Here is a 21,550-nt window from a genome sequence, read left to right on the forward strand (position 1 = left end):
CCCTTCGTCCCAGCTTCGCGCGCAGCCATGATCCAACTCCCGCCATCCAACTCCCGCCATCCAACTGCTGACCTTGCCACTCATTTCTTGGCCTTGACCCAAGCAACCAGCCACCATGGGCGCGCCCAGCAATTTCTTCGTCCAGCACCAGGCCCGACTCGTCGCCGGCGGCATCGTGTCGTTGACTGCGATCAGCGCAGCACTGTACCTCGTCAAGAGGGAGCTCGACCGCGCCTGTCCGCGCGTGAGCGTCGCGCAGCTGCCCCGGGCGAGTGCAACCCGCAACTTCATCGAGGGAGCAAGCGAAACAGCGCCGCCAGCGCGCCGCGCGTGGGGCATGGACGCGCAGCCGCCGCTACTGTCCCCATGGCGGCCGGGAGAGCCGGGCAGAGAGGCGACGGCGACGCACTGGGTCCCGTCATTCGCGGCGCTGCAGGTCGACGTGCCCGCGTGGCTGCTTGTTTCTCCCAAAGCCGGCCTCGGCGATAACGACAATGATAACAACAACAACAACAACAACAACAACAACAACAACAACAGCAACAACAACAATAACAACAATAACAACAACAACAACAACAACAACAACAACAACAATACAACGCGACTGATGCAGACGCTCGTGGCCGCGTTCCTCGCCGCCCGCGCCACCGGCCCCGACTCGTGGCTGCTGGACCGCGACGTGCCGCCGCTGGCGTTCGCGCCCGCCCACCGCCTGTTTGGCCGCCCGGCCGGGCTCGGCGCCTTCGTGCTCGGCACCTGGAGCCCCCAGCGCCAGCTGCAGCCCGACCGCGACCTGCCGCCGACCGCGCCGCAGCTGCCCGTGTGCGCATTTCCTTCCAACGCCGCTGCCGTGCGCAGCAGTGGCGATCCCGATTCCGCGGGCGCCGTCGTCTACTGGCGCGTCCCGGCCGGGTTCGGCGCGGCCGTCGACGGGGCTGCAAGAAAGTGCCGGCTGCCCTGGCGGCTGCCAGTGGGTGGGTTCCAGGAGTTCGTCGTCGAGCGCGTGTCGCCCGCCACGGCGCGCGTGACGTACGTGTCGGTCGAGGCGGCGCGGCTGCGGCCTGACGGCGCCGCCGGGCCGGCGGACTACGGGAAGCTGCCGTGGTTCTTGTACGAACTGCATGTCGTGTACGCGCAGTGCCTGCTGTACATGACGCTGCGGAGGCTGCGGAGCTGGCAGAAGTAGGGACGTAACTAGGTGCGGGCCTGCTCAGGTAGCGGGAAAAGGCTGGGGGCAAGCCATAGGGGGTGGAGACAGGGGTTTATTAAAGACGACAACTCTGCGGACAACGCTCATGTAGTTTTCATTGACGGCCCCAGTTGCTCGCCTCCAGCTCTCAAACTAGCAACGCGGCGGCACATGAAGCCCATCTCTACGGGGAAGGAACACACAAACATGTGCAGTCACAAACGTCGGCAACTATTTTGACATGCGCCCCGTCAACATCATTGAATCCGGTACCTTTGAGCCAAACTCGACGTCGCCATCACAACAAACATGACCGGGTCAACACTACCGGCGCATTCAGAGGGGCGCGGAACTTCTGGACTCGTCTTCATTACAAACCATGCAACTATCAACAAGAGACGGAACTTTTGTACATGTTACACAGGCCCAGCCATCAAACCAACCACTAAGAGCAGGTCCCGAGCCCACCAGGTGCGGGCTTTGTCGTCGGCTTCGCGGCCGGGGTCTTCGAAGACGTCGCCGCGGTCGTCGGTTTCACCGCCTGCGTCCTGGTAGACGTGACCAGCGTCGTCGGGGCAGGCGGCGGCCCCTTCTGGCCCAGCGCGGCAGGGGCATCAAAGACAGCAACCGAGAAGGTCTTGTGGCGGGGGTCGCCGTCCTTCCACGCGAGCAAGCGCGACGGGGCGCCGATGGCGGGCGTGGCCGCCGGCACGGGACACGCCGTGGGCTTGGTGGGCGGCAGGCCGGGGCCGTCATACAGGGGATTGCACCCAGGCAAGGCGGCGACGGGCCGCTGCACGCCGACCTCCTCGCGGACGATGGGCGCGGCCATGTCGGCGTTGCACGCGTCCATGGCTGCCTCGTCGGCCACGGCCGCCATGATGTCGCACCGCACGCTGGCCGGGTACCCCGGCAGGATGCCGGCCGAGTTCATGCACTGCGGGTCGTCGAGCGCGCGCGCCATGGCGGCGACGCCCGCCGCGGTCCACCCGAAGAAGTAGTCGCCGTGCACGCCCGCGCCGCTCTTGCTGCCCGAGCTGAGCGCCACGTCTTGGTAGCGGTAGCCCTCGGCGTAGAACTCGTACTCGAGCACGATCTGCGGGACCTGCACCGGGTGTGTGGTGGGGCACGTCGAGTCCGGCCCCGTCGCGTACGACATGTGGCTCCGGTGGTCGGCCGAGTCGACGTTTTGGCCGTCCCAGCAGTCTGTTGATTGTCGTGTCAGGGTCCAGATGCTCACAATAATAGAAATAGGGGGGGCGGGGTTAAGGAGATCACCCACTGGGAAATTCAATGGCCATCTTGATAAGCGTGCAGTCCATGGTGGGAAGGAACTTGAGACCAGAGGTAAAGTTCCACGTGCCCGTGACGTCGCCCTTGGGGATGTAGTTGTTGCACTGGAAGCTGGTCCAGTCGCTGTTCTGGTTCGCGAGGGTGGCCGACGCGCCGCCCATGACCATGCGGAAGTTGTCGGGGAAGATGGTGATGGGCTTGTCGGGCTGGGACTGTTTGCGGCGGATTAGACCACGACCTCTGAAGAAGGATTCCCCACGCTGCGACCGACCCTGAGATAGTAGATGGCGAGGTTGGTATTGGGCAGCGCCGACCACGTGCCGTTGGCGTTGCGGCCGTAGGGGGGCGCCACCCAGTACGCGCTCTTGTCCTGCTGCGTCTCGAGCGTCGAGCACTTGGACTGCCTCAGCTTGGCCGTCGTGAGGGTCGAGTCGAGGCCGGTGCCTCCGACAAACATGTGGGCGTGTCCGCTGACGAGGCCGGGGCTGACGATGGGATCCAGGCGAGTGAGGGCGGCCATGTGCCCGTGGATTTGGAACCCCGAGGCCACGCCGGCCAGCTGGGCAGCTGCCAGAACGGCTGAAGCAGTGATTGTTCCGAACATGTTGGCTAGGCAATTAATTAGATGTTCTGAGAAGAAAGAATGTGCGGTAAAGAGTGGGTAAAGAGTGGACAAAGCACAACGGAGTCAAAACGAGCGACAGTTGATTTAAAAATAGTGAAACAAGGAAAGCTGGGGGGACTGCCTAAACGACAAGAGATCGAGGGTGGTCTCGGGTTTTTAATACTAATGTCTCTTCGATTCTTTATCAGCACACGGCGCTCAACCCCCTTTCCCAGGCTCCGGTTGCTACCGCTGACAGAATCTCACCACGCCATTCAAAGTTCCACCTGGCGGCGGCGTGAACGCAGCTGCCAAGAGTTTTGCTGACGCTGGGCAACAAGCCGCACTCACGACTGCCCGAGTGCAAAACCAGTAGCTCGTAACCTGAATGCGCCGAGCCGGCTCGGGCCCTGCCTCTCCAATTCCGGCAAACAATACAGCTGACTTTACGGCGTGGACGGGGGCAAGCGGCCTTCGAAACGCGCCGAAGCCTGTGCCATGCCGCACAAACTGTCTGTCAATTTCCGCACGATGCACCGTCGAGCTTACGGCGAGTGCACTTAGTAACGTCGCGCCAGACCAGGGTTTTTCAAAAAGGGTAGGCCAAGGCTTACGGCTTTATTCGGACGTTGATGTCAAATTGGCCCGTCCATTCGCTTTTAGCAAGTGCTTAAACCGAGTATCAACTGTCTACCTCACCAAGGTAAGTTGCTAATCCAAGGTAAGTTGCTAATCCAAGTAAGTCGCTAATCCAAGCTAAGTTGCTAATTCCTCTAAAGTAACTTCAGCTTCCTCACCAATCGCAAGTTATGTCTGCCCTGTTCACTAATCACGCAGCTTTAACTTGTCCAGCCTCAGTTTACGGAACCGCAAGCCCGGAAAGTCCGCTTCATCCGCCCGAGTCAGTCTCTGGTACTCCTTCGGCATCGCGCCTTGTCTTCTGCCGACGCAGCACAAGGTATAGGGTCGCGTACAGAACGGAGCCGGTCCCCAGCGTCGCAGACACGACTCCGAACCCCAGCAGATACTTGGGCGCGCCCGCCTGCGGGAACAAATATGCCCCATAGATGTTGCCAAGATTGGTCGCCGAGCCAGGGAAGGCGATAGCAACGGCCCGCACCTCAGGTGCAAGGTCTGCAAACGTCGTGGTTGCAAAGGCTATGGACATGGCGATCCCCGACCACACGCCGCCTGCCATGATCACCAGCAGTGCGTACCGCGCCTGGAAATCGTAGTCGACGCACATCAGAATCGCCATCATGGCCGAGATTCCCATCCACGCAGCAATCACGAGGGCGCGTTGCCGGGGTACCCGGTCGCCCCCGAACCCGCTTAGGAGCGCGCAGCCAAACGCAGCCGCCCAAATCGGTGCCTGCACCCCCCTGAGTCAATACGAGTCCCTGTAAACAGAAGGTGGCATGTGGCATGATGCTTACAGTCATGTACTGGGACTCGACGGTCGACGTGTAGCCCATCTGCTTCACGAAGGTCGGGTAGAAGTACGACAAGACCATTGCGCAGCCCAGCATCTGATTTCCCCCCTTGTCAGCAAATTTCGCTCCTCATTCACACCACTCCAGAGAGCAAGACAGGCGCTCCTCGTTTACACCACTCCAGAGAGCAAGACAGGCGCTTCTCATTCACACCACTCCAGAGAGCAAGACAGGGCACTCACCGCTGACGCCAAGGTGAGGCCCCAGACCCTCCAGTCCGACAATGCCAGAACCAGCGACCGCATCTTGCCCAGTCTCGGCCGCCCAGAATCTGTGCCGCGTACGCGGACACTCGCCCGCACTAGCCGCGCCACGGCCATGGCCCTCTCGTCGGCGTCGAGCCACTGGCAGTTATCGGGAAAGTCGGGCAGCAGAAACAGCGAGGCCAGGGCCCAGGCGATGGTGACGACGCCCTCGACGATGAACAGCCAGCGCCAGCCCCTGATGCCGTGCGCGCCCTCGAGCCCGCCAGTCACCGCGCCAGCCACGAGCCCGCCGAACGCGCCGCCCAACAGCGCTGCCGACACGTACGCGGCCGCGCGCTTGGCCTGCTCCGCGGGCACGTACCAGCTCGAGATGAGCAGCACGACGCCCGGCGTCAGCCCGGCTTCGAAGAAGCCGACCAGCGTGCGCACCGCGAGCAGCTGCGGGTACGTTGCCACCGCGGCCATGGAGCACGTCCCCACCCCCCACAGCAGCATGATGCTCGGCAGGAACACGGACGGCCGCGACCGCACCAGCAGCATGTTGGATATGGGCACCCACACGGCGTAGCCGACTCCATGGCGCTCAGCCACGTCAACAGCGGCACGGTATAGGGGGAGGGGGGTTGGTCTGTCACTTACCGTAGAAGACGACGATGGACAAGCTGTACTCGGGCGACGACATGGCCAGGTCGCTGGTCATGCCGGCGATCTTGGCGTTGCCGATGCTGTTTTTCTTTTGTCAGTCGCAAGCAAGTGCAGACTGGTGTTCGCGACTGACTTGGACCTGTCGGTCCACGACACCAGACACATGAGCCAGACGGCCGGGAGGAGGTGCCAGTCGACCTTGCGAATAAGCCTGCGCTCGGCCTCTGGAGACCACGTCTTTTCGGCTGGCGTCTCAACATGGTGCGCGCGTCTGTCGGCTCCTGCCTCCGAGTCGGCTTTGCTGGGTGGGGCAGGGGGCAAAGTCGCGGGATCTGCTGCCGTCGCTGAAGAGGCCATCGCAAGGGACAATGGCGGCCGATAGAAGGACGCACACAAGCGCCGTTGAAGGCGCCGCAATACCTTTGTAGACACTATAGCAGCACACAACTGCGCACAGAACACAAACTAGCCTGTTCTCAGCTAGCGGCGATCTGTGGGCGATCTGTGGGCGATCTGCAGATCTGGGCCAGATGCAGGCAGTGCGTCCCGAGTCCCGAGTACAGACGGAGAAAAACACAGCTCGACAGAATGTGCAGAGCACGCCGTGACACGGCGGCCGCGGTGCAGAGAGAGAGAGATTCTGAGACATTATAGCACTGTACTACCAACAGCTGTTCCACTGCAGAGTGCAGACCATCCACCCGCTGAGGTACGCCCGCCACTGCGAGCTCCGTGGCCCTCTGTCGCTGTTCGTCGAACATGGCTGACGATATGCGACGTGACAGCGCAGAAAACGCCGTGTCCCGCTCAACGACGCCGCCCTCTCAACTGTCTCAGCCCGACATCAAAGCACGAACATGACTGCGCAGCCTGGACTAGAACACAGACACCGGCACAAACGCCCTCGGCGAAGCCCGTGCCGTGCCACGCAACCCAAATCACCGCCACCGCTCTGCCGTGCGCCCCACCCCCATCCCATCCCACCCCCCCTTCACAAACAAAAACAGAATCTTCACCGCAGCAGCGCACACGGCCGCCACACGGGATCAAAGTGCAGGCCGAGGGCCTTCTTGAGGTCGGTCTTGTCGCCGCCGACGGCGCCGCTCGAGAGCGTGCCGTCGGAGGCGCGCGGCGTGCCGACCAGGCTGACGGTGGTCTTGATGGAGATGTGCGGGACCGCACCCGACGTGTCGACGCAGGCCGACCAGATGTCGGCCGGCTGCGTGTGCAGGTCGGCCTGGAAGGCGTTGGCTTTCAAATCGGACGGGGCGATGGCGGTGGATTGGTTCTGTGTTGTTGCCACGGGGACAGGTCAGCTCGGAAATGGCAATGGTGTCGGTCACCAGTGTGAAGCGAAGTGAAGCGAAGTGAAACAAAGTGAAGCAAAGTGAAGCGAAAAAAAGGGGGTAGGCTAGACGTAAGCAAACCGCCGCGCAGAAGAAATAAAAACACATAAAATAAAAATTAGGGATAACCCACCCCAGCAGCAACGCCACCCAACGCCGTCTCAACCCTCACATGCACACTCGACCCAGCCTCCAACACCGCCCAGCCCGACACCGACACCGTGGCGATGCGCAGCTGCATGCCTACCGGCCCATCAGCAAGAGTAATCTCCTCGGTGCAGAACTTGGACACCTCGGCAACCTGCTTGCCCGTGGCATCATCGACGGCCGGCAGCGCGAGCGCCCACTCGGCGAACACGAACACGGGCGTGCCGTCGCGCATCTGCTGCACGAGCCCGCCGGCGCCGATCGGGCACCCCGGCCCGAACATGGTCATGTTGCGCACGCTCGGCGCGGGCGGTGCGGTTTGTGGTTGTGGGAGGCTGGTTGCCAGCGGGGCGGTGGCTAGAGCTAGGAGTAGTGATCCTAGTGTGGAGGTTCGGGGACGGCGCCATGCCAGGGATATTCGTGGGAATGGCGGTGACATGATGTAACTACGTAGTGGGTCGGGGTCTACTGGTCTGGAGCCGCGGGACGGTGCAGACTGTCGCTCGCGGATGCAAGGGCGGCGGACAGGCAGGTGTTTTATTTCACTTTGCTCTCCGACTTTTCCGCCACTTCTTATACCGATCTAGAAAAATTCTCCGCAACGATTGACACGGCCCAGCTATGGTCCCTTGAGCGCAGATTAAACACTGGACTGGTTGGACAAAGACGATGCCAACCCCGGAGATCCCCAGGACCCGCGAGATTTTGCGAGACGGCGGGGCATCGCCATAGTCCGGGGCGATAATTCCAGTATGGGTTGATGCTTATTATAGAAGAGCATGTCTGCCGTACCGTGAAGTGCACGGGTAGATCACGGAGGCAGTCTATAAGCCGGGTTAATTTGGACTTTAAAGCAGGAACCAAGTTGGCGGTATTGACTCCACCAACCGGGTGATTGGCATCTTGATTGACCCTGGGGAGTTCTTGATTGACCCTGGGGAATTCTTGATTGACCCTGGGGAATTCTTGATTGACCCTGGGGAATGCCTGCACGTCATCTTTCTGCTTCTACCGGAGCTGTTTCATGGCTTCATTCCTCAGCTCTTTCGATCAAAGCTTTTCTGTCGGGATATCTTTTCTTTACCAAACTTCTTGAGAAATACCCATATGATTTGTTATTATTTTTCTTGTTTTCTCTTTTCTCTTGTTTTCTCTTGTCTTGTTTTTTCTTTCTCTTGTTTTTTCTTTTCTCTTGTTTTCTCTTTTCTCTTGTTTTCTCTTCTCTTGTTTTCTCTTTTCTCTTGTTTTCCCCTTCTCTTGTTTTCCTTTTACTTTGGTTTTCCTTTTTACTTTATTTTCCTTTCTCTTTCCTTTTCTATTCTTCTTCCTTTTTTCCCTCAATTTCCCCACTATCTTATCATAAGGCATGTTAACTGCTAATACTGGCCTTAGTAGTACTCTACAAGTCTTTTTGTTCCCGCCCCTTTTTTATGGATGTGCGAGAACCGCCCTCATTACCTAATTAGGTGCCTAATTACGCAGCTAATCACCCGATGACACCAAGCCTCGTTTACGGTTAATCTCGAATTCGCGAGACTCGAAGCTGTCAGTATCTGGGCCTCTCCTAGACCCCCAAACAAGCCAAACGAACGATTCTCAGGCAGAGATGTCCATACACACACACTTGATGTTACCTACTATCTGAGCTGACAAGGTCTGTGCAGATGAGCTTTCAGCTTTCATGCGAGCCGCACGCTGCCGTTGCCTCCAATACATCGATAGTGTGCTAGGCATAGGCCAAGCCTGGCCTAGCCTGGACCACTTAATGGTCCATGCACCACCAGCCTATCCCCAATCATAGATCTTTCGCCTGCGGGCAGATAGCTTAGATTCTTCAAGCAATCCACCACGTTTTCCAGTAAACTGTGCACCTCGCATAGATAGTTAGCCAGCCCTGGCGGTCTGTCTAGCGACCCAAGGATGCGCCAGCTCCCCGACTGTGGACCCAGGCGACCGGCTCTCCCCGTGGACCATTTCCAACTTCAACAGGCCAAGCGGCGACCACTTCCTCGAGTTTGGCCCCACTCTCATACAGCCCTCAGCGCTTCGTTTCACAGAACGTCGCCAGAATGGAACCTCCCGCGCCTTTCGAGACCCGAAGGTGGTTATGTGTGAGTTCACCCCTCCCGAGTCCCAGGTTAGAAACGAGGGCAAAGGGAACAAAAAGCAGTTTCATCGTACTGAGCATGGCGATATGTGTGCAGGACTCAAAACGCGAAATACGGGGCGATGGAGATGGAGAATCCTACTGCGGAATGGACAGAGTTAGTGAATCTCCCATCCACTTGAGTCTGCCTCGTCCATGGTTAATGACTCATGCAACCCGATGACAGCAAACGCATGATCAAGCCCAAGGGAGAAACAACGGTCCCGGCCAGGCCCACCATATTGTGTTCCAGTGATCATGGCTTCTGTAATTCGTTTGCATTAGAGCGAACGGAGGATGGTGGACGCGCCGCCGTGCATGTATAGAATAGTTGCGCCGGTACAATTACTGACAACGGGATGGATATGTCACAAGCTCATTACGGGCTCATTGTTTGACAGCATGATTTCAACGAAAATAATCTACCCGACAATTCAACAATAGCCACAGGAACTGCTTAACCGCCACAATTGATAATCGCTCAGGAGATCCGACCGAACGCAGCCCAACACACTCAACATACCGATTCAGCCGCGCAAACGGCGCCAGGAGCAGTTCGGCCGCGAGCCCGGACCTGCACTGCACGATGTGAGAAAGGTGCCAAGACAGTATACGCGGGAAAGCGAAGCGTCTGCTGGCGTCGCGGGGGCGTACGCGCAAAAGGCGGTGCACTTGCTCGCGGCACTGACCAACGACCTCGGCGACCTGGACGCAACGTCCCGGCCGCAGCAGATCGAGGCGTGGGCGGCGGGTGGGATAGTGCGCGGGCTGCGCGTGACGCACGCGAAAGGCGATGCGCGGACGCACGGGACTTGTAACGGGGAAGCGAGCGCGGCGTGGGATCTTGCGGCCGCCCGGCCGGAGCTAATGGTCGAGGTGCGGGTGCGCGAGGGCGTCGACGCGGCGACGGGGATGGCAGTGGTGGCGTCGCTGGCGCTGGCGACGTCGGTGACAGCCGAGGACTCATCAGAGGGCTCCGACATGACGGCGCAGCCCTTCAACGCGCTTGACACTGGATCGACGTGGGCTGGAGCATGCATAGCATCGGGTTTGCGTCGGCGGGCAGCATGTTGACAGGGGCTGCGGGTGCTGTACGCCAACGGCATCATCTCGAGATTGGATGTTGTGTGGGGGAGGAGGGTAGGTGGCATGTTTGTGCTGCACGGATAGCTAGCGATTTATCGAGTAGAAATGGAAAGTGAAAAACTGCGGGATTGCACTTTGATCGGAACAAAAGGGAACGTAAAAATTGGATGAGAAAAGACCGATGACAATGGAATCAAAAAGATGTTCGGATACCGGGAATCGAACCCGGGGCTAGTGAGTGAGAGTCACTGATGTTACCGTTACACCATACCCGATTAGTCATTCAACCATTGATGAAGTTAAGTGAAAGAAATGTTGCATTTATAGTCAATCCCAGTCCCGGTCCACTTGGCGAGTCAGTCCGCCAACGCGCTGCTGCCTGACAACAACACATCAACAATGAACACCGCCTTGTCTTTCAGGATGATACCCGTCCGATGGAGCACGAGAATCGAAGGAGGGGCGTAGAAAGGTAAAATGAGACGAATGGGCAGCGACTCGTCTGATCAGTCTGGGGGCCTGTCGTTGCCGTTGCCATCTCTGCCCTGTGATTATTATCGCAGCGTTGGCAATGGCTCAAACAACTCATTCTTGAGGCTATATTTGGTTGAATTTAGCCCCCAAAAATGGATATTGGGCTGGTTTGAGGCTGGAATTGATTGATATAGTAATAATTCATGATATTGGACGGCATCTTCAGCTCCACAGGAAAAATGTAGAAAGTTATCAACGAGGTCTAAAATAGTAAAAAATGCCTTGAAGCCCGAAAAGCTCGTTAACGTACCCAGCCCTTCAAATACATGATGTTATTGAAGGTATCGTTGCCCAATCTATCTATGCGCCGAAGACCAGCTTACCGTTACTGAATGCCCTCTCCGGGTCCGCTGACACAAGTCAACTAGGCCAAAAGCGGAACACCCTGGCTGCGGAATTTGCCGTGTAAGACACAAACCCATCACATCCTTCGCGCAGGTCACACCGCCGAATACGCACAACTGCTTCATTGAACGGTAGTAATTTGTAACTGCTTCATTGAACGGCAGTAATTTGTAACTGCCTCATTGAACGGTAGGAATTTGTGTTGAGTGCTCTAGCTTACACGGGCGAAAAAGCGCCACCGGCATGTTCCGCAGCTAGGGTGTTCTGCTTTTAGCCCAGTTGACTTGGACCTCAGCGCCGTCTTCCTCGACGTGAAACTTTCGGCATGCTCCTTTTGCAAATGGCCTGCCGCCTAGCTTGTGCTTACAGCCGTGAAGACCTTCTCGTAATAGTGATATGCCTAGAATCGCTGTAGGAATGGAAGGATTCGGTAGAAAGGTGGGATTCGGGAGAAAGATCGGATTCGGCTGTTTATTTACGTCGTGATGGTTGCATTGCAGCTTCAACGGTGCATTGCAGCGACCTGTGGCCTGCCTGGCAGTCAGAGATTTTCCCGGGCCCAGGAAAATACAGGGCTGGTCTTGGTCAAGGAGCGCCCTGGACTCAGGAAAATCCGAAAAATCCGCCCTAAAAATGGCCTGGCCAATGGGAAATAATTGACAATTCGCCAATTATTTTGACCCTACGAGTTGGTTGAATTTGACCTCAAAATCGTGTAATTAATTGCTCTAAATGGCTATATTTGATCGATTGAACTGGATAAATTTGAGTTGGTGCCGGCGCTGGATTGTCCCCACGTCTTACATTGGGCGGGCGAGATCGATCTTGAACTTGTCTGTAGAAAGCGATCCACATAGGTACCTAGCTAGTCCTTGCCTAAGACTTGGTTTAAAAGTATCGTAAAGAGCGGTACTGTGTGGTTGAGCAGGATCAATTGATGAATGGGATGTGGCACAAAATGGACATAATAGTTGTCGGGCTCTCCCTAATAGCGGAGATTGTTGGTCCGTGGCCAGTAGCAAAGTAATGCTTTCCCTCCCAAGGCGGGGGAATTGGCAATAGTGTGTTGTCAATTTAGGCGGCATTCTCTCTGCAATTTGTGCGTTGTTCCTTGTGTGGAGAGATGCGGGCTGGTCTCGAATCTCGGATCCATTTTCCCGGAATTTCTGCAAAAGTAATGTGTGTAATTATGGCACCGCCTCCGATACACGATACAGACAGGAGGAGCACATATTTCGCGCCTTACCTAAAGAAATACACAAAATAACTGTCTGTAGCGCTTTCTGTTGTCTACATCATCTCCAGATCGCAACCGAGAAGCATTTCACCATGCTCCATACAGAAATAATCGGCATCATTGCGGCCCTGGTGTTGCCCCTGCTCGTGCAAGGGGCAAAACTCCGCTACATGCCGTTCGGCGACTCCATCACCGACTACGAGTGCTGGCGAGCGTGGATCGGGTAGCGCCTCCTGCACGACGGCTACGACGTCGATTTCGTCGGCAGCCTGCACTCCAAGACCAACTGCAGCAGCCTCGACTGGGACCGCGACCACGAGGGACACCCCGGCTACCAGGCCGCCGACATTGTGGCCCAGAACCAGCTCGTCGACTGGCTCAAGCAGAACCCGGCCGACATCGTCACCATGCACCTCGGCACCAACGACATCTGCCAGGTCAGCCGCAAGACGCCGGCCATCGTCGCCGCGCTGGGCACCCTCATCGACCAGATGCGCGCCAGCAACCCGGCCATGAGAATCATTGTGTGTTTTCCTCCCGATAACTGCACGCGCTGAAGAGGCTGACTTGAATAGATGGCGCAGATCATCCCGCTCCCGGCCGTCGCCAAGGCCGTGCAGGAGCTCAACGCGGCCATCCCCGCACTGGCGGCTTCCAAGAACTCGACGGCGTCGCCCATCTGGCTCGTCGACCAATGGACCAACTTCACCGCCGCAGACCTCAAGGACGGCATCCACCCGAGCGCGTCGGGCGACGTCAAGATGGCCGACGGCTTCTACCCGGCTCTAGTGCAGGCGATCAAGAGTCTGAAGGCTGCAGCCTGATGTCGGTAGAGCCTGAATCAGGAGTCTTAGCCCAGTGAGTGTAACGAATTGAACTGATTGCGGCGAGGATGAGGGGTCCGTGAATTTCTCGCATTGGATGCTACATTCCCTGTTCCAAATTTAATCGTCCTCAAGATATGTATCTGACGATGAAAATAGCAAGCGTAGACTTTCCTGTTCCGAACCCAACAGTTTGTCATGCAAAGTCAATCCGAAATAGGCGTTTTCTCGCAAGGTCTCCAATATACGTAAACAAGTTCGAAATGTTTCTTTAAAAAAACAAACAGGAGATTGCCGTCTTTGTCGTACTACACTAATCATCGCCGGCCTTCTTGAACGAGACATGATGCTGCAACGCAAGCAAAGTTAGCATACGTATCTCAACCAGAAAACGGGCCGAGAGAAAAACAAGGAAAAAGACAAACAACTCACCGCCTCAAAAACATCCGAAAACCTCTGCACCTCCGCAAACTTATCCGCGACGCCAACATGCGCAGCGACATTCTTCTCTAGACTCTCCCAGCCGCTCGCCGTAACAAACACCTTGGCACCGGCCGGAAACTTCGGGATGCCATGCACGGCCTCGAGCGCCCAGCCATGGACGCCGGCGACGAACCCGTCGGGCGGGCCGTTTTCACGCAGGCTGGCAATGACAAACGCCCACGCAGCCTCGAAGGCCGGCGCGTCGACGTCGAGCGGCAGAAACACGGCCGACATCTGCACGAGCGGCGCGGCAGCCACGGCCGCGAACGGCGCGTCGAACACCACGGCGTTGTGGTACGGCTGCGGCGCGGCCGGGTCCGATGAGGCGTCGACCAGCTCGACCATTAGCTTTGCGGCGGCCGCGTGCAGGGGTGATGACTTGGAGGCGGTGTAGGCGTCCGAGGAGGCCCAGACTGAGGTGTGTTAGCTGGCGGTGGGGGAAAGGGGGGGAATTGAGAGCGACCACTTCCACCAAGAATAGCACGTGGACATATCGCAAATGCGTGGGTAGAAGAGAAGACGGACCGTTGACTATCTCGGACGACTGGGGCCTTTCCAGGGGCGCGCCGTGCCACGACGCCTCGAGCCCCGGCTGCGCGCGCAGGTCCGGGCCCAGCTTCTTGAGCGTCGCCCAGGCGTCGCTATCCCGGGCGCCCTCCTTGAGGGGGAACCACGCGAGTTCGGTGATTTGCGGCATCGTGTGGTCGTAATTTTGGCGTTGTTTCTGGTGAAGTGACCTACGATGTCGTCTACTGGGTTGGGGGCGGCTGTTTTATAGCGGCTGGTTGATGTGGACACATGTGTGCTCCGACGCATGAATCTCGAAGGTGTGCTCTTCGAGAATAGCGCGCCAGAAAACCAATAAGTTGTTCCATATGTAGAAGGATTTCGCTATCCTCGGTGTCCCCGACGGACTTGGTTGGCGGGTTGAGAATCACCCGCTGCATTATGCCGGACGTCGACCTCGTCCGCGATTCGCCGCCGTTTTAGTCTGGAACGCGTGGCCGCGCCAGCCATTTACCGAGCCCAATTCCCGTCTCTGAAACGACAATGGGCATGTGGGCATGGAATGGTTGAGAGATTGTAAGAAAAGAGGTCGGGTTGGTAATGTTTAGGGGCAAAACACTCTCAGATGCTATTTACAACTGCCAACCATGATAATCAGGAGAGCAAACCGGCATAGATGGACATTCTGGAATAGATATAGTCGCTGGCGAATCCTGTAAACTGCAGTCCCTGTTAGTTAGTTTGATGTCGATCGCCCTGGACGGCAGAATGCACCTGGAGAACATACGTTGTTGCATAGACTTCATCAGTGAAAGTGTCGACATGTCTGCGTTCGTTGTGACTAACGGCAAAGAAACTGTCCTGGGAGCCTACCTGCCTATCTAGGTAGATACCTAGTGTAGTGAGTCAACAGTCGCTTGGGGCGGATGGACTGAAATGCAGTGCGGTGACTGAAATGCAGTGCGGTGGGATGTGTGCCCCGGATTGTTGGGCAGCGACAGTTGGGCCGGTTCCAGGGGCGTGCTAGCGTGAGGTGTGCCGTTAATGGCAGGCCACGCAGCTACGATTGCTCTTTTTAGGGTAACTTGCCTCACTGACTCCTTCATTCCATGCCAAACCAAGCGCCACGAAGCTCCTCTCCTAACTTTTGCGCGCCTTCAACACCCGGAGGTCGGAATGGCTCGACACGCCAGCTTCACAACGGAGGGAGAGGGAGGATCAAGCGCGGCGTCATCACATGTGACGCCCGAACACGAGCACAATACAGCCTTATACTGGCTGCATAAACTAGCAGATCCGCGATCCGACGACCGAGCGACGCGTGCTGCTACTGCTACGATATATCTCCGCGGGATGACGATTTTGCCATCCAGTTACGCCTTCATTTTTCATCTAACAAGGAGCATAATTCGGATTTTGACCATCTCCAATCATTTTAGAACGGAGAAGGGGCTACAGGCGGTACTCGCTTGATAGTTGTTGAGGATATCTCTTACCCGCTGATCGAGTTGCTGAGACGTTCCCTGGACCTCGACCCGCTCTTTTTCATCCAGCATCTCAAAAGATCCGGCGTTAACGACGTTTCGCTAGATCACCTTGCGGCAAGAGACTGCATCGAAACTTTCCTAGGCGATCGTTTCATCTCTGCAAAATAGTATCGTCCCGTTTACAGACTGCCTAGAGACGCACTGAACACAAGAATACGCCCCCAAGACACTCCCCTAGGCGCCGACTAGAGCATGGAGCCTCCCGGAATGCGCCTACGGCGCTTGGAGAAACCACTAGAGAGGTATCATAGAAACTTGATGGGAGCGAACATCCACCGGGACGCATGGCAAGTTGGAGGATCCCTTCATTCGGCCGAGAAGGGCCGCCCCAGGATTCCAGCAGCATTAGAGGAGAAAGCTACCATCTACCGGGAAACCAGGAGAGGAACCGAGTTTGGTAGGTTTTGTGAACACACGCCGCTACATTCTTAGCCCCGGGCATCGAATGTTGACTATCTTCTTTGGGGGGGGGAGGTAATTAGTGGTTATCCTGATAGATCCCCTTCCCGAGCTGGAGGGTCGCCTGATTTCTCGTCGCGTCGCCAACCAACAACCGGAACCTCCACGCTCATATCTGCCGTACGAGTACTTCACTACGAGATGGACATACCAACCAGAGAGAGAGGCACGACAGTCCGACACGCGACACCGCCCAGACAGGCCTCGAAATGCGCATGTGGATATGTTGAGCTGGATGACAAACCAATGCTTGTGTGACCCGCGTGCTCCTCTGATTGAGCCGGCTTCCTTGACGCTATCCAACCCCATAGAAGCACTGTTTCGACTAGTATTCTTCGATACCATGGCGCTGTGTGACGTCTTCGACAACGTCCTCCACGAGATTTGGCTGGCGTCCCTTGATGATTCTGAGCTTTAGTCGTCCATTGGAATATGGCGCCAAATGCTCAAACAGGCGCAGCTCCGTCTCCCCACTCTCCTCGACACCATTGACAGCATGGCTGGGACTAGATCCCACCAAACTACAACATCCAACCTATCGGCTGACTCTTTTGTCCTTGTTGACCGAGTGCGCCAAAGAATCTCAACCGTCACGAAGCGAGTCGAGGAGATCAATGCAACCTTTCAGGCCGAGCTATCCGTTTTGGTGTCCCGCAAGCAGCTTTTGGAATCGTCAAGCGTCACTAGACTTACCGAGCTAGCATTCGTCTTCGTTCCACTATCCTTTGCAGCTAGCACCTTCAGCATGCAGATTTAGGAGCTCTAGTCGCCACCCTCACTGACAATCTTCATCCTGGTAGTAGCATCGACGATCTGCGTGGCCTACCTAGTCCGCATTCTCGTTAGCGATAGGGTCTTTGGCAGAATAAGCCGCCGCATGGAGCGCGCTGCAAGACGATACGGTGAAGTGCCGGACGGGCGGTCAGTGCCAAAGGTGATATACGTCTACGTCACATTTAGGACCTGCTTGCCCCATATCGCCTCGATCTCCGAGATCATCCTGCGGGCGTGGGCCCCATCGCGTGATTCTGGGCGAGCAGTAGGCTCGCGGATGGCGGCCTGAAAGCTGTGCTTACGGCGGTGGTTGTTCTCTTCTTGTCCCTGTCTGCCGGTTTGCCTGTCACCGAGGAGGACACAAGGTCGTAGTTGGAGTCGTTTGAGATGAGATTAGCTGAACAGCCAGCGGCAGCAACGGCGGTGGCGCCGGTGAGGCTTGATGGTAATAACCTGGTGGGCTCACTGTACTGTCACGAGGCATGCGAGAGGTAAAATCAAGGTACAACACAGATTGAATCTGTCTCACGCGCTTCCTCAATGGTTGGTTACCGAGCTAGGAAGCCTGTAGAGATATCCCATCGCTATTATCACCCTCATTTGGATGCAGAGCATCCAAAGCCATTCCCAACATATCGGTAGTTACCGGAATCTTCTTATCGCGGTAGACAGCCAGTTCAACGAAAGCTTGAAGGAGATCACAAGTTAGTCTCGTGGAGTCTTGGTAGCTCTGTGCTTAGTCGAGCATCGCGCCGTGTCACTTCCACCATCATGTCGAACGGGGGAGGGAGATACCTACGTGTAATTTAGCCAGCCACCGTAGTTCCTTCTCGCGAGCCTTGATCTGCTTGTTGACGTCTTTCATATCTTCCGTCAAATTCTTTTGCTCCCGCTCACCATATTCACTCGCTTGAGCGGCCTGAAGTGTCTTGAGCTGGCCTCTAAGTCGATTAACATCCTCGTAGACGAATTGGATCACCCGCATGCCAACAGATGTCCTGGAAACCTTTCCTCCCGAGTCGGCCATCTCCTTCTGGATCTTGAGCTCGACGCCTTCATTCTCTGCTTTGGACTTTTCAATGCTTTTCCCGATGATATAATGGGCCGACGCTCGGTTGTTGTAATGGCGAAGGATGGTAGCACCCTTGGCGTGCATTTCGCGCCACACTTCTCCTCGGTGGAACCGAGCCTCCAAGCCACGGGTGAACATGTCGTCGCCATCGAGGTCGTCCCATATAGTCGTAGCGATGATAACTCTCTTATAGGCATCTACCCCGAGGATAGCCTCAAGCAGACGCGCTCGCTTCCGCTCGTTGTCGCCAATTTGATTCGATGTGATGGGATGCAGAAGAATCAGGCCGTCAAGTCGCTTGGGACGAACCATGGCCGACTTGTGGTCTGATATCCACTTCGCAATAACCATAAGAATGTCCACATCGGATCTTTTGGAGTCGTCAAAGCCTGGAGTGTCGATCAATAGGACATTGCAATTGTCGAGTGAAAACGTGACAGTCTGGGGTTCCTGGGTGCCTAAGCGTGTACAGTTGATGTTAGCTACATGGCCACAGTGACTGACATACTATGATTGCTCTGGCAGGCCACTTAGGGCTTTGGGGCAGTCCTACACGACTCTAGCGTGTCCCCAATCTGCAGATTCGTCTGGCCGGATGCAACCGAGGCGAAGGTCGTTTTGCCTGCTCCCGTCATACCAATCAGTCCAATCACCACGTCTCGTTTTTGTTCGCTCCCCATTTTCCTCTCATCAACAGTGACACAGTGTGGAACAATGACACAGTTTGGAGAATCAGGAGGGGTTTGTTTGATGGGATTGACAGATGGGATGTCTACGTCGTGGGAGTTTCGCTGTTCATATTGTTGAAAGTCTGAATCCCGTGTGTTTCTTGTCTTGGGGTCCGCTGGGCTCTATCGGGTTTGGAATGACAGTAACCCAACTCCACGTTGCTGCCGCATCGCCGCTGGGGGCCGGGGCGTTGGACGCCCTGGTTAGGCATGGTTGGGCTGCAGCTACCAGCATGGCGGCGTCCACGAGTCGAGGATTCCGATCCATTGGCCGCACCCAGCCTGCTGACCCCCAACAATGTCACACGTATCGCCTGGTGAGTGGCACTCTGAAGTCAAATTCCAAACTCTTTCCCTGTCATTTGATTTCTGGATCATCCGCACAGTTTGAGAACTTCTCATTCTCCCGACGACATCTACAATTCTGCGCCCCTGAGAGACAACCGGTCGGTACAGCATTTAAACCCTGCCGTCTAGACGCCTGATGCCAGTTGGGGCGCCCCAATATGACGTCCACACAGGTAGTCCTTCTCCTCATTGGTCCTACTGGTACCGGGAAGACGAGATTCGTGAGGAGATTGCCGGGTCTCAAGGAACAAGTGACCGAGCCAGACAACGGTGGTGTCTATGGCCCGCGTAAGCAACTGTTCAGTACCCCTATCGTGATGGGTTCCTCATTATTGACTCGCATATTTTGAAGGCACATTAAAATGCCAAGTCTACACCTGCGAGACCGGCGGAACCACGTTCAAGGTCATTGACACCCCAGGCCTACGAGATGATGCGTCTGCGAATCTTCCAGTCTTGAGGGAAATCGCAGCCACACTGGAGCGGAACTCGCCGAATAAATCCGATCCATGGGTTACTGCCGCATTATACTTCCATCGCATCACCGACAGGCGTATTACCGGCGCAGGCAAACTCGGCCTTGATATTTTCAAAGCCATGGCTGGCGAATGGTTTTATTCCCGCATAGCATGCGTGACCACGATGTGGGACATCATCAGGTCCGAAAGAATAGCGCCATTCATGAAGCTGAGCAACGAGCTAAGCAACGAGCTAGCGAATTTTGCTGGGGGAGATGGGCTTGTCTTTGACCTCAGAGGGAAGGAAGGCGAAATTGAATCGATCCTTAACTATTTTGCAGCCAGATCTCACCGCAACCGCCGCTGGCTGCAATTTGAGAGGGAAATTGGCGATCTCGGGCCTGGAGGCTACAGGAAGACCCTAGCAGGCAGGGAGGCGGTGAAGAGGGCAAAATCGGGCTTTGCGTCATTCTCTGAAGGAACAACCAGGGGGGAGAGCGAGCATGCATTGGAATTAGAGGTGAACGGCAAGGCCGCTCTCGCCCCCAAGAATCGACAAAAAAATCCATACCAAACAAAAAGTTGGCTTCAATTTCATCTCCAGTTTTTTGCATACGCTTTTGTCTTCTATCCACCACTTTCCTTTTCAGATTCTCACCCCTTCGCCTCCTAGGTTCCCACCAACCCGCTCAGATCCTCAGCGCAACCGGCTTCGAACTGGCCAAATCCCTTTTCCCAAAAGTAGTACCGTTCAAACCACAACCCTTGGACACACAGGCCGAGGCCGTGTGCAGGTACTTGATCTTGCCTCCCTCGACGCGGAAGAAGTGGCTGTCGGGCATGGGATTATTTCCCTGCGTGCGATCAAGCCCAGGAAACCCCACAAAGATATCGACCACACCCAGCTCCTCATCGACCACATAGCGCCGGTACGGCACGTAGATAGTACTAGGCCAGACCATGACGCAGTCGTCGCCGTGCAGGTCGCCGCGGGCGGGCAGGCCGCCCTCGAGGCGGTAGCAGGGGGCGCCCCAAGGGACTGTCACGCTGACGTTGCCAAAGCGGTTGAAGTAGGCGTCGCCGGCGGCCTTGACCACGGCGCGCGAGTTCTGCCGGGCGGCCGGGATGGCGTCCCACGCCTCGCCCGCGTTGAGCTGCAGCGTGCCCGTGGCGTTGAACAGCCAGTCGCCGTCGTCGGTGACGACGGACTCGATGAGCGTCGCCTTCTGGTCGTCGGCCCCGAATACCATGCGCGTGTGGATCACGTACGGGTGCGGGTCCGTCGCGGCGATCAGCTCCGTGAAGGTCGCGCACTCGACCGTGTCGTGCGCGCTGCGTTCGAAGTCGACCTTGAGTGGCTTGGACAGCACGCCCGTGCTCAGCTCCGCCACCTGGTTGTTCTCGAGGTAGATGAAGTTGGGGTTTGTGGCGAACGCGCTGATGCTAGCGCTCTGGCCCGCCCTTTGCGCCGCCACGTACTTGGCCGTCACACTCTTGAGGAAGTCGCGCGTGCAGTCCGCCGACGCCGTGGCGGCGAGGCTGAGGCCGGCGAAGACGAGGGAGCGCAGCATTGTGTTTACGTTGTCGGCTGAGTCACAACCGCGAGACAAGTTCGCCTTCAGGTGGTGTTACTTCCTACACAGCTTCGTGGCCGTGAACATGTCGTTCGCGAGGCGCTTTATATCCGAACCCCCTCCCCTTCAACGCGTGGAAACAGAACTAGGGGCCGAAACACGCAACACCGCCATGCGCCTCCACTCAGCCAAGCCGGGCTGCCGAGATTGGGCTGCAGGTACAGCCCGTCGGAGGGCCGCTGATATAGCTCTCGTATAGCGAATCGTGAGGGGAAGCCGGGAGCGAACCGTGAGGGGAAGCCGGGAGAGAGTCGCAGGTCGGCTCAATATACTACATTTAAGGGCCTGCTAGGGGATGCTCTGGGTCCGTCACAATATGAAAGACACGAACCCCAGTTTGTCTGCTCCCCTCACGAGATCGTTGGAGGCGCCCCGAAAACCACATAACTGCCGGTTTGCGGGTCACGGGCACATCCAACAATAGGCACGGAACAATATGGAA

The 21,550-nt window shown here is 56.7% G+C and overlaps 10 protein-coding genes and 1 non-coding gene across 11 annotated transcripts; 3 read left to right on the forward strand and 8 right to left on the reverse strand.

Moving 5' to 3' along the window:
- Positions 1-115: 115 nt before the first annotated feature.
- On the forward strand, positions 116-1,380 carry B0T26DRAFT_778762 (uncharacterized protein; the record flags this gene model as incomplete). The annotated part of the gene is made up of 2 exons (XM_060446656.1): positions 116-450; positions 541-1,380. 2 exons carry the CDS (start codon positions 116-118, stop codon positions 1,187-1,189), a joined length of 984 nt encoding a protein of 327 aa, XP_060297328.1. The 3' UTR covers positions 1,190-1,380.
- A 755-nt stretch (positions 1,381-2,135) lies between these two features.
- On the reverse strand, positions 2,136-3,068 carry B0T26DRAFT_623389 (uncharacterized protein; the record flags this gene model as incomplete). Its single annotated transcript, XM_060436114.1, has 3 exons — positions 2,136-2,398; positions 2,475-2,697; positions 2,757-3,068. Coding segments are annotated over 3 exons (798 nt in total), but the record flags the coding sequence as incomplete, so codon positions are not given.
- A 910-nt stretch (positions 3,069-3,978) lies between these two features.
- Positions 3,979-6,197, reverse strand: B0T26DRAFT_778766 (major facilitator superfamily domain-containing protein; the record flags this gene model as incomplete). The annotated part of the gene is made up of 5 exons (XM_060446657.1): positions 5,567-6,197; positions 5,428-5,513; positions 4,765-5,360; positions 4,526-4,618; positions 3,979-4,461 (listed from the first exon to the last, which is right to left on the reverse strand). The coding sequence occupies exons 1-5, from the start codon at positions 5,788-5,790 to the stop codon at positions 3,979-3,981; spliced, it is 1,482 nt and encodes a 493-aa protein (XP_060297330.1). The 5' UTR covers positions 5,791-6,197.
- A 248-nt stretch (positions 6,198-6,445) lies between these two features.
- B0T26DRAFT_646389 (uncharacterized protein) lies at positions 6,446-7,365 on the reverse strand (the record flags this gene model as incomplete). Its single annotated transcript, XM_060437805.1, has 2 exons — positions 6,446-6,721; positions 6,913-7,365. 2 exons carry the CDS (start codon positions 7,363-7,365, stop codon positions 6,446-6,448), a joined length of 729 nt encoding a protein of 242 aa, XP_060297331.1.
- A 2,134-nt stretch (positions 7,366-9,499) lies between these two features.
- B0T26DRAFT_332842 (uncharacterized protein) lies at positions 9,500-10,442 on the reverse strand. The gene has a single exon (XM_060434427.1). It carries the CDS (start codon positions 10,221-10,223, stop codon positions 9,600-9,602), a length of 624 nt encoding a protein of 207 aa, XP_060297332.1. The 5' UTR covers positions 10,224-10,442; the 3' UTR covers positions 9,500-9,599.
- On the reverse strand, positions 10,363-10,433 carry B0T26DRAFT_t135. Its single transcript has one exon. It is a non-coding gene; the product is annotated as a tRNA-Glu (tRNA).
- A 1,924-nt stretch (positions 10,443-12,366) lies between the features above and the next one.
- Positions 12,367-13,098, forward strand: B0T26DRAFT_741466 (SGNH hydrolase-type esterase domain-containing protein; the record flags this gene model as incomplete). Its single annotated transcript, XM_060443969.1, has 3 exons — positions 12,367-12,497; positions 12,543-12,798; positions 12,850-13,098. The coding sequence occupies 3 exons, from the start codon at positions 12,367-12,369 to the stop codon at positions 13,096-13,098; spliced, it is 636 nt and encodes a 211-aa protein (XP_060297333.1).
- Positions 13,099-13,411: 313 nt separating this feature from the next.
- On the reverse strand, positions 13,412-14,278 carry B0T26DRAFT_752451 (uncharacterized protein; the record flags this gene model as incomplete). The annotated part of the gene is made up of 3 exons (XM_060445526.1): positions 13,412-13,447; positions 13,531-13,994; positions 14,107-14,278. The coding sequence occupies 3 exons, from the start codon at positions 14,276-14,278 to the stop codon at positions 13,412-13,414; spliced, it is 672 nt and encodes a 223-aa protein (XP_060297334.1).
- A 3,563-nt stretch (positions 14,279-17,841) lies between these two features.
- B0T26DRAFT_600735 (P-loop containing nucleoside triphosphate hydrolase protein) lies at positions 17,842-18,575 on the reverse strand (the record flags this gene model as incomplete). The annotated part of the gene is made up of 2 exons (XM_060435731.1): positions 17,842-18,398; positions 18,494-18,575. Coding segments are annotated over 2 exons (639 nt in total), but the record flags the coding sequence as incomplete, so codon positions are not given.
- Positions 18,576-19,207: 632 nt separating this feature from the next.
- B0T26DRAFT_629741 (uncharacterized protein) lies at positions 19,208-19,682 on the forward strand (the record flags this gene model as incomplete). Its single annotated transcript, XM_060436260.1, has 2 exons — positions 19,208-19,289; positions 19,369-19,682. Coding segments are annotated over 2 exons (396 nt in total), but the record flags the coding sequence as incomplete, so codon positions are not given.
- A 200-nt stretch (positions 19,683-19,882) lies between these two features.
- On the reverse strand, positions 19,883-21,504 carry B0T26DRAFT_778772 (uncharacterized protein; the record flags this gene model as incomplete). Its single annotated transcript, XM_060446658.1, has 2 exons — positions 20,223-21,504; positions 19,883-19,947 (listed from the first exon to the last, which is right to left on the reverse strand). The coding sequence occupies exons 1-2, from the start codon at positions 21,043-21,045 to the stop codon at positions 19,883-19,885; spliced, it is 888 nt and encodes a 295-aa protein (XP_060297337.1). The 5' UTR covers positions 21,046-21,504.
- Positions 21,505-21,550: the final 46 nt, after the last annotated feature.

The sequence above is a fragment of the Lasiosphaeria miniovina genome (genome assembly GCF_030549165.1).
Source record: "Lasiosphaeria miniovina strain SMH2392-1A chromosome Unknown B0T26scaffold_4, whole genome shotgun sequence".
Classification (NCBI taxonomy): domain Eukaryota; kingdom Fungi; phylum Ascomycota; class Sordariomycetes; order Sordariales; family Lasiosphaeriaceae; genus Lasiosphaeria; species Lasiosphaeria miniovina.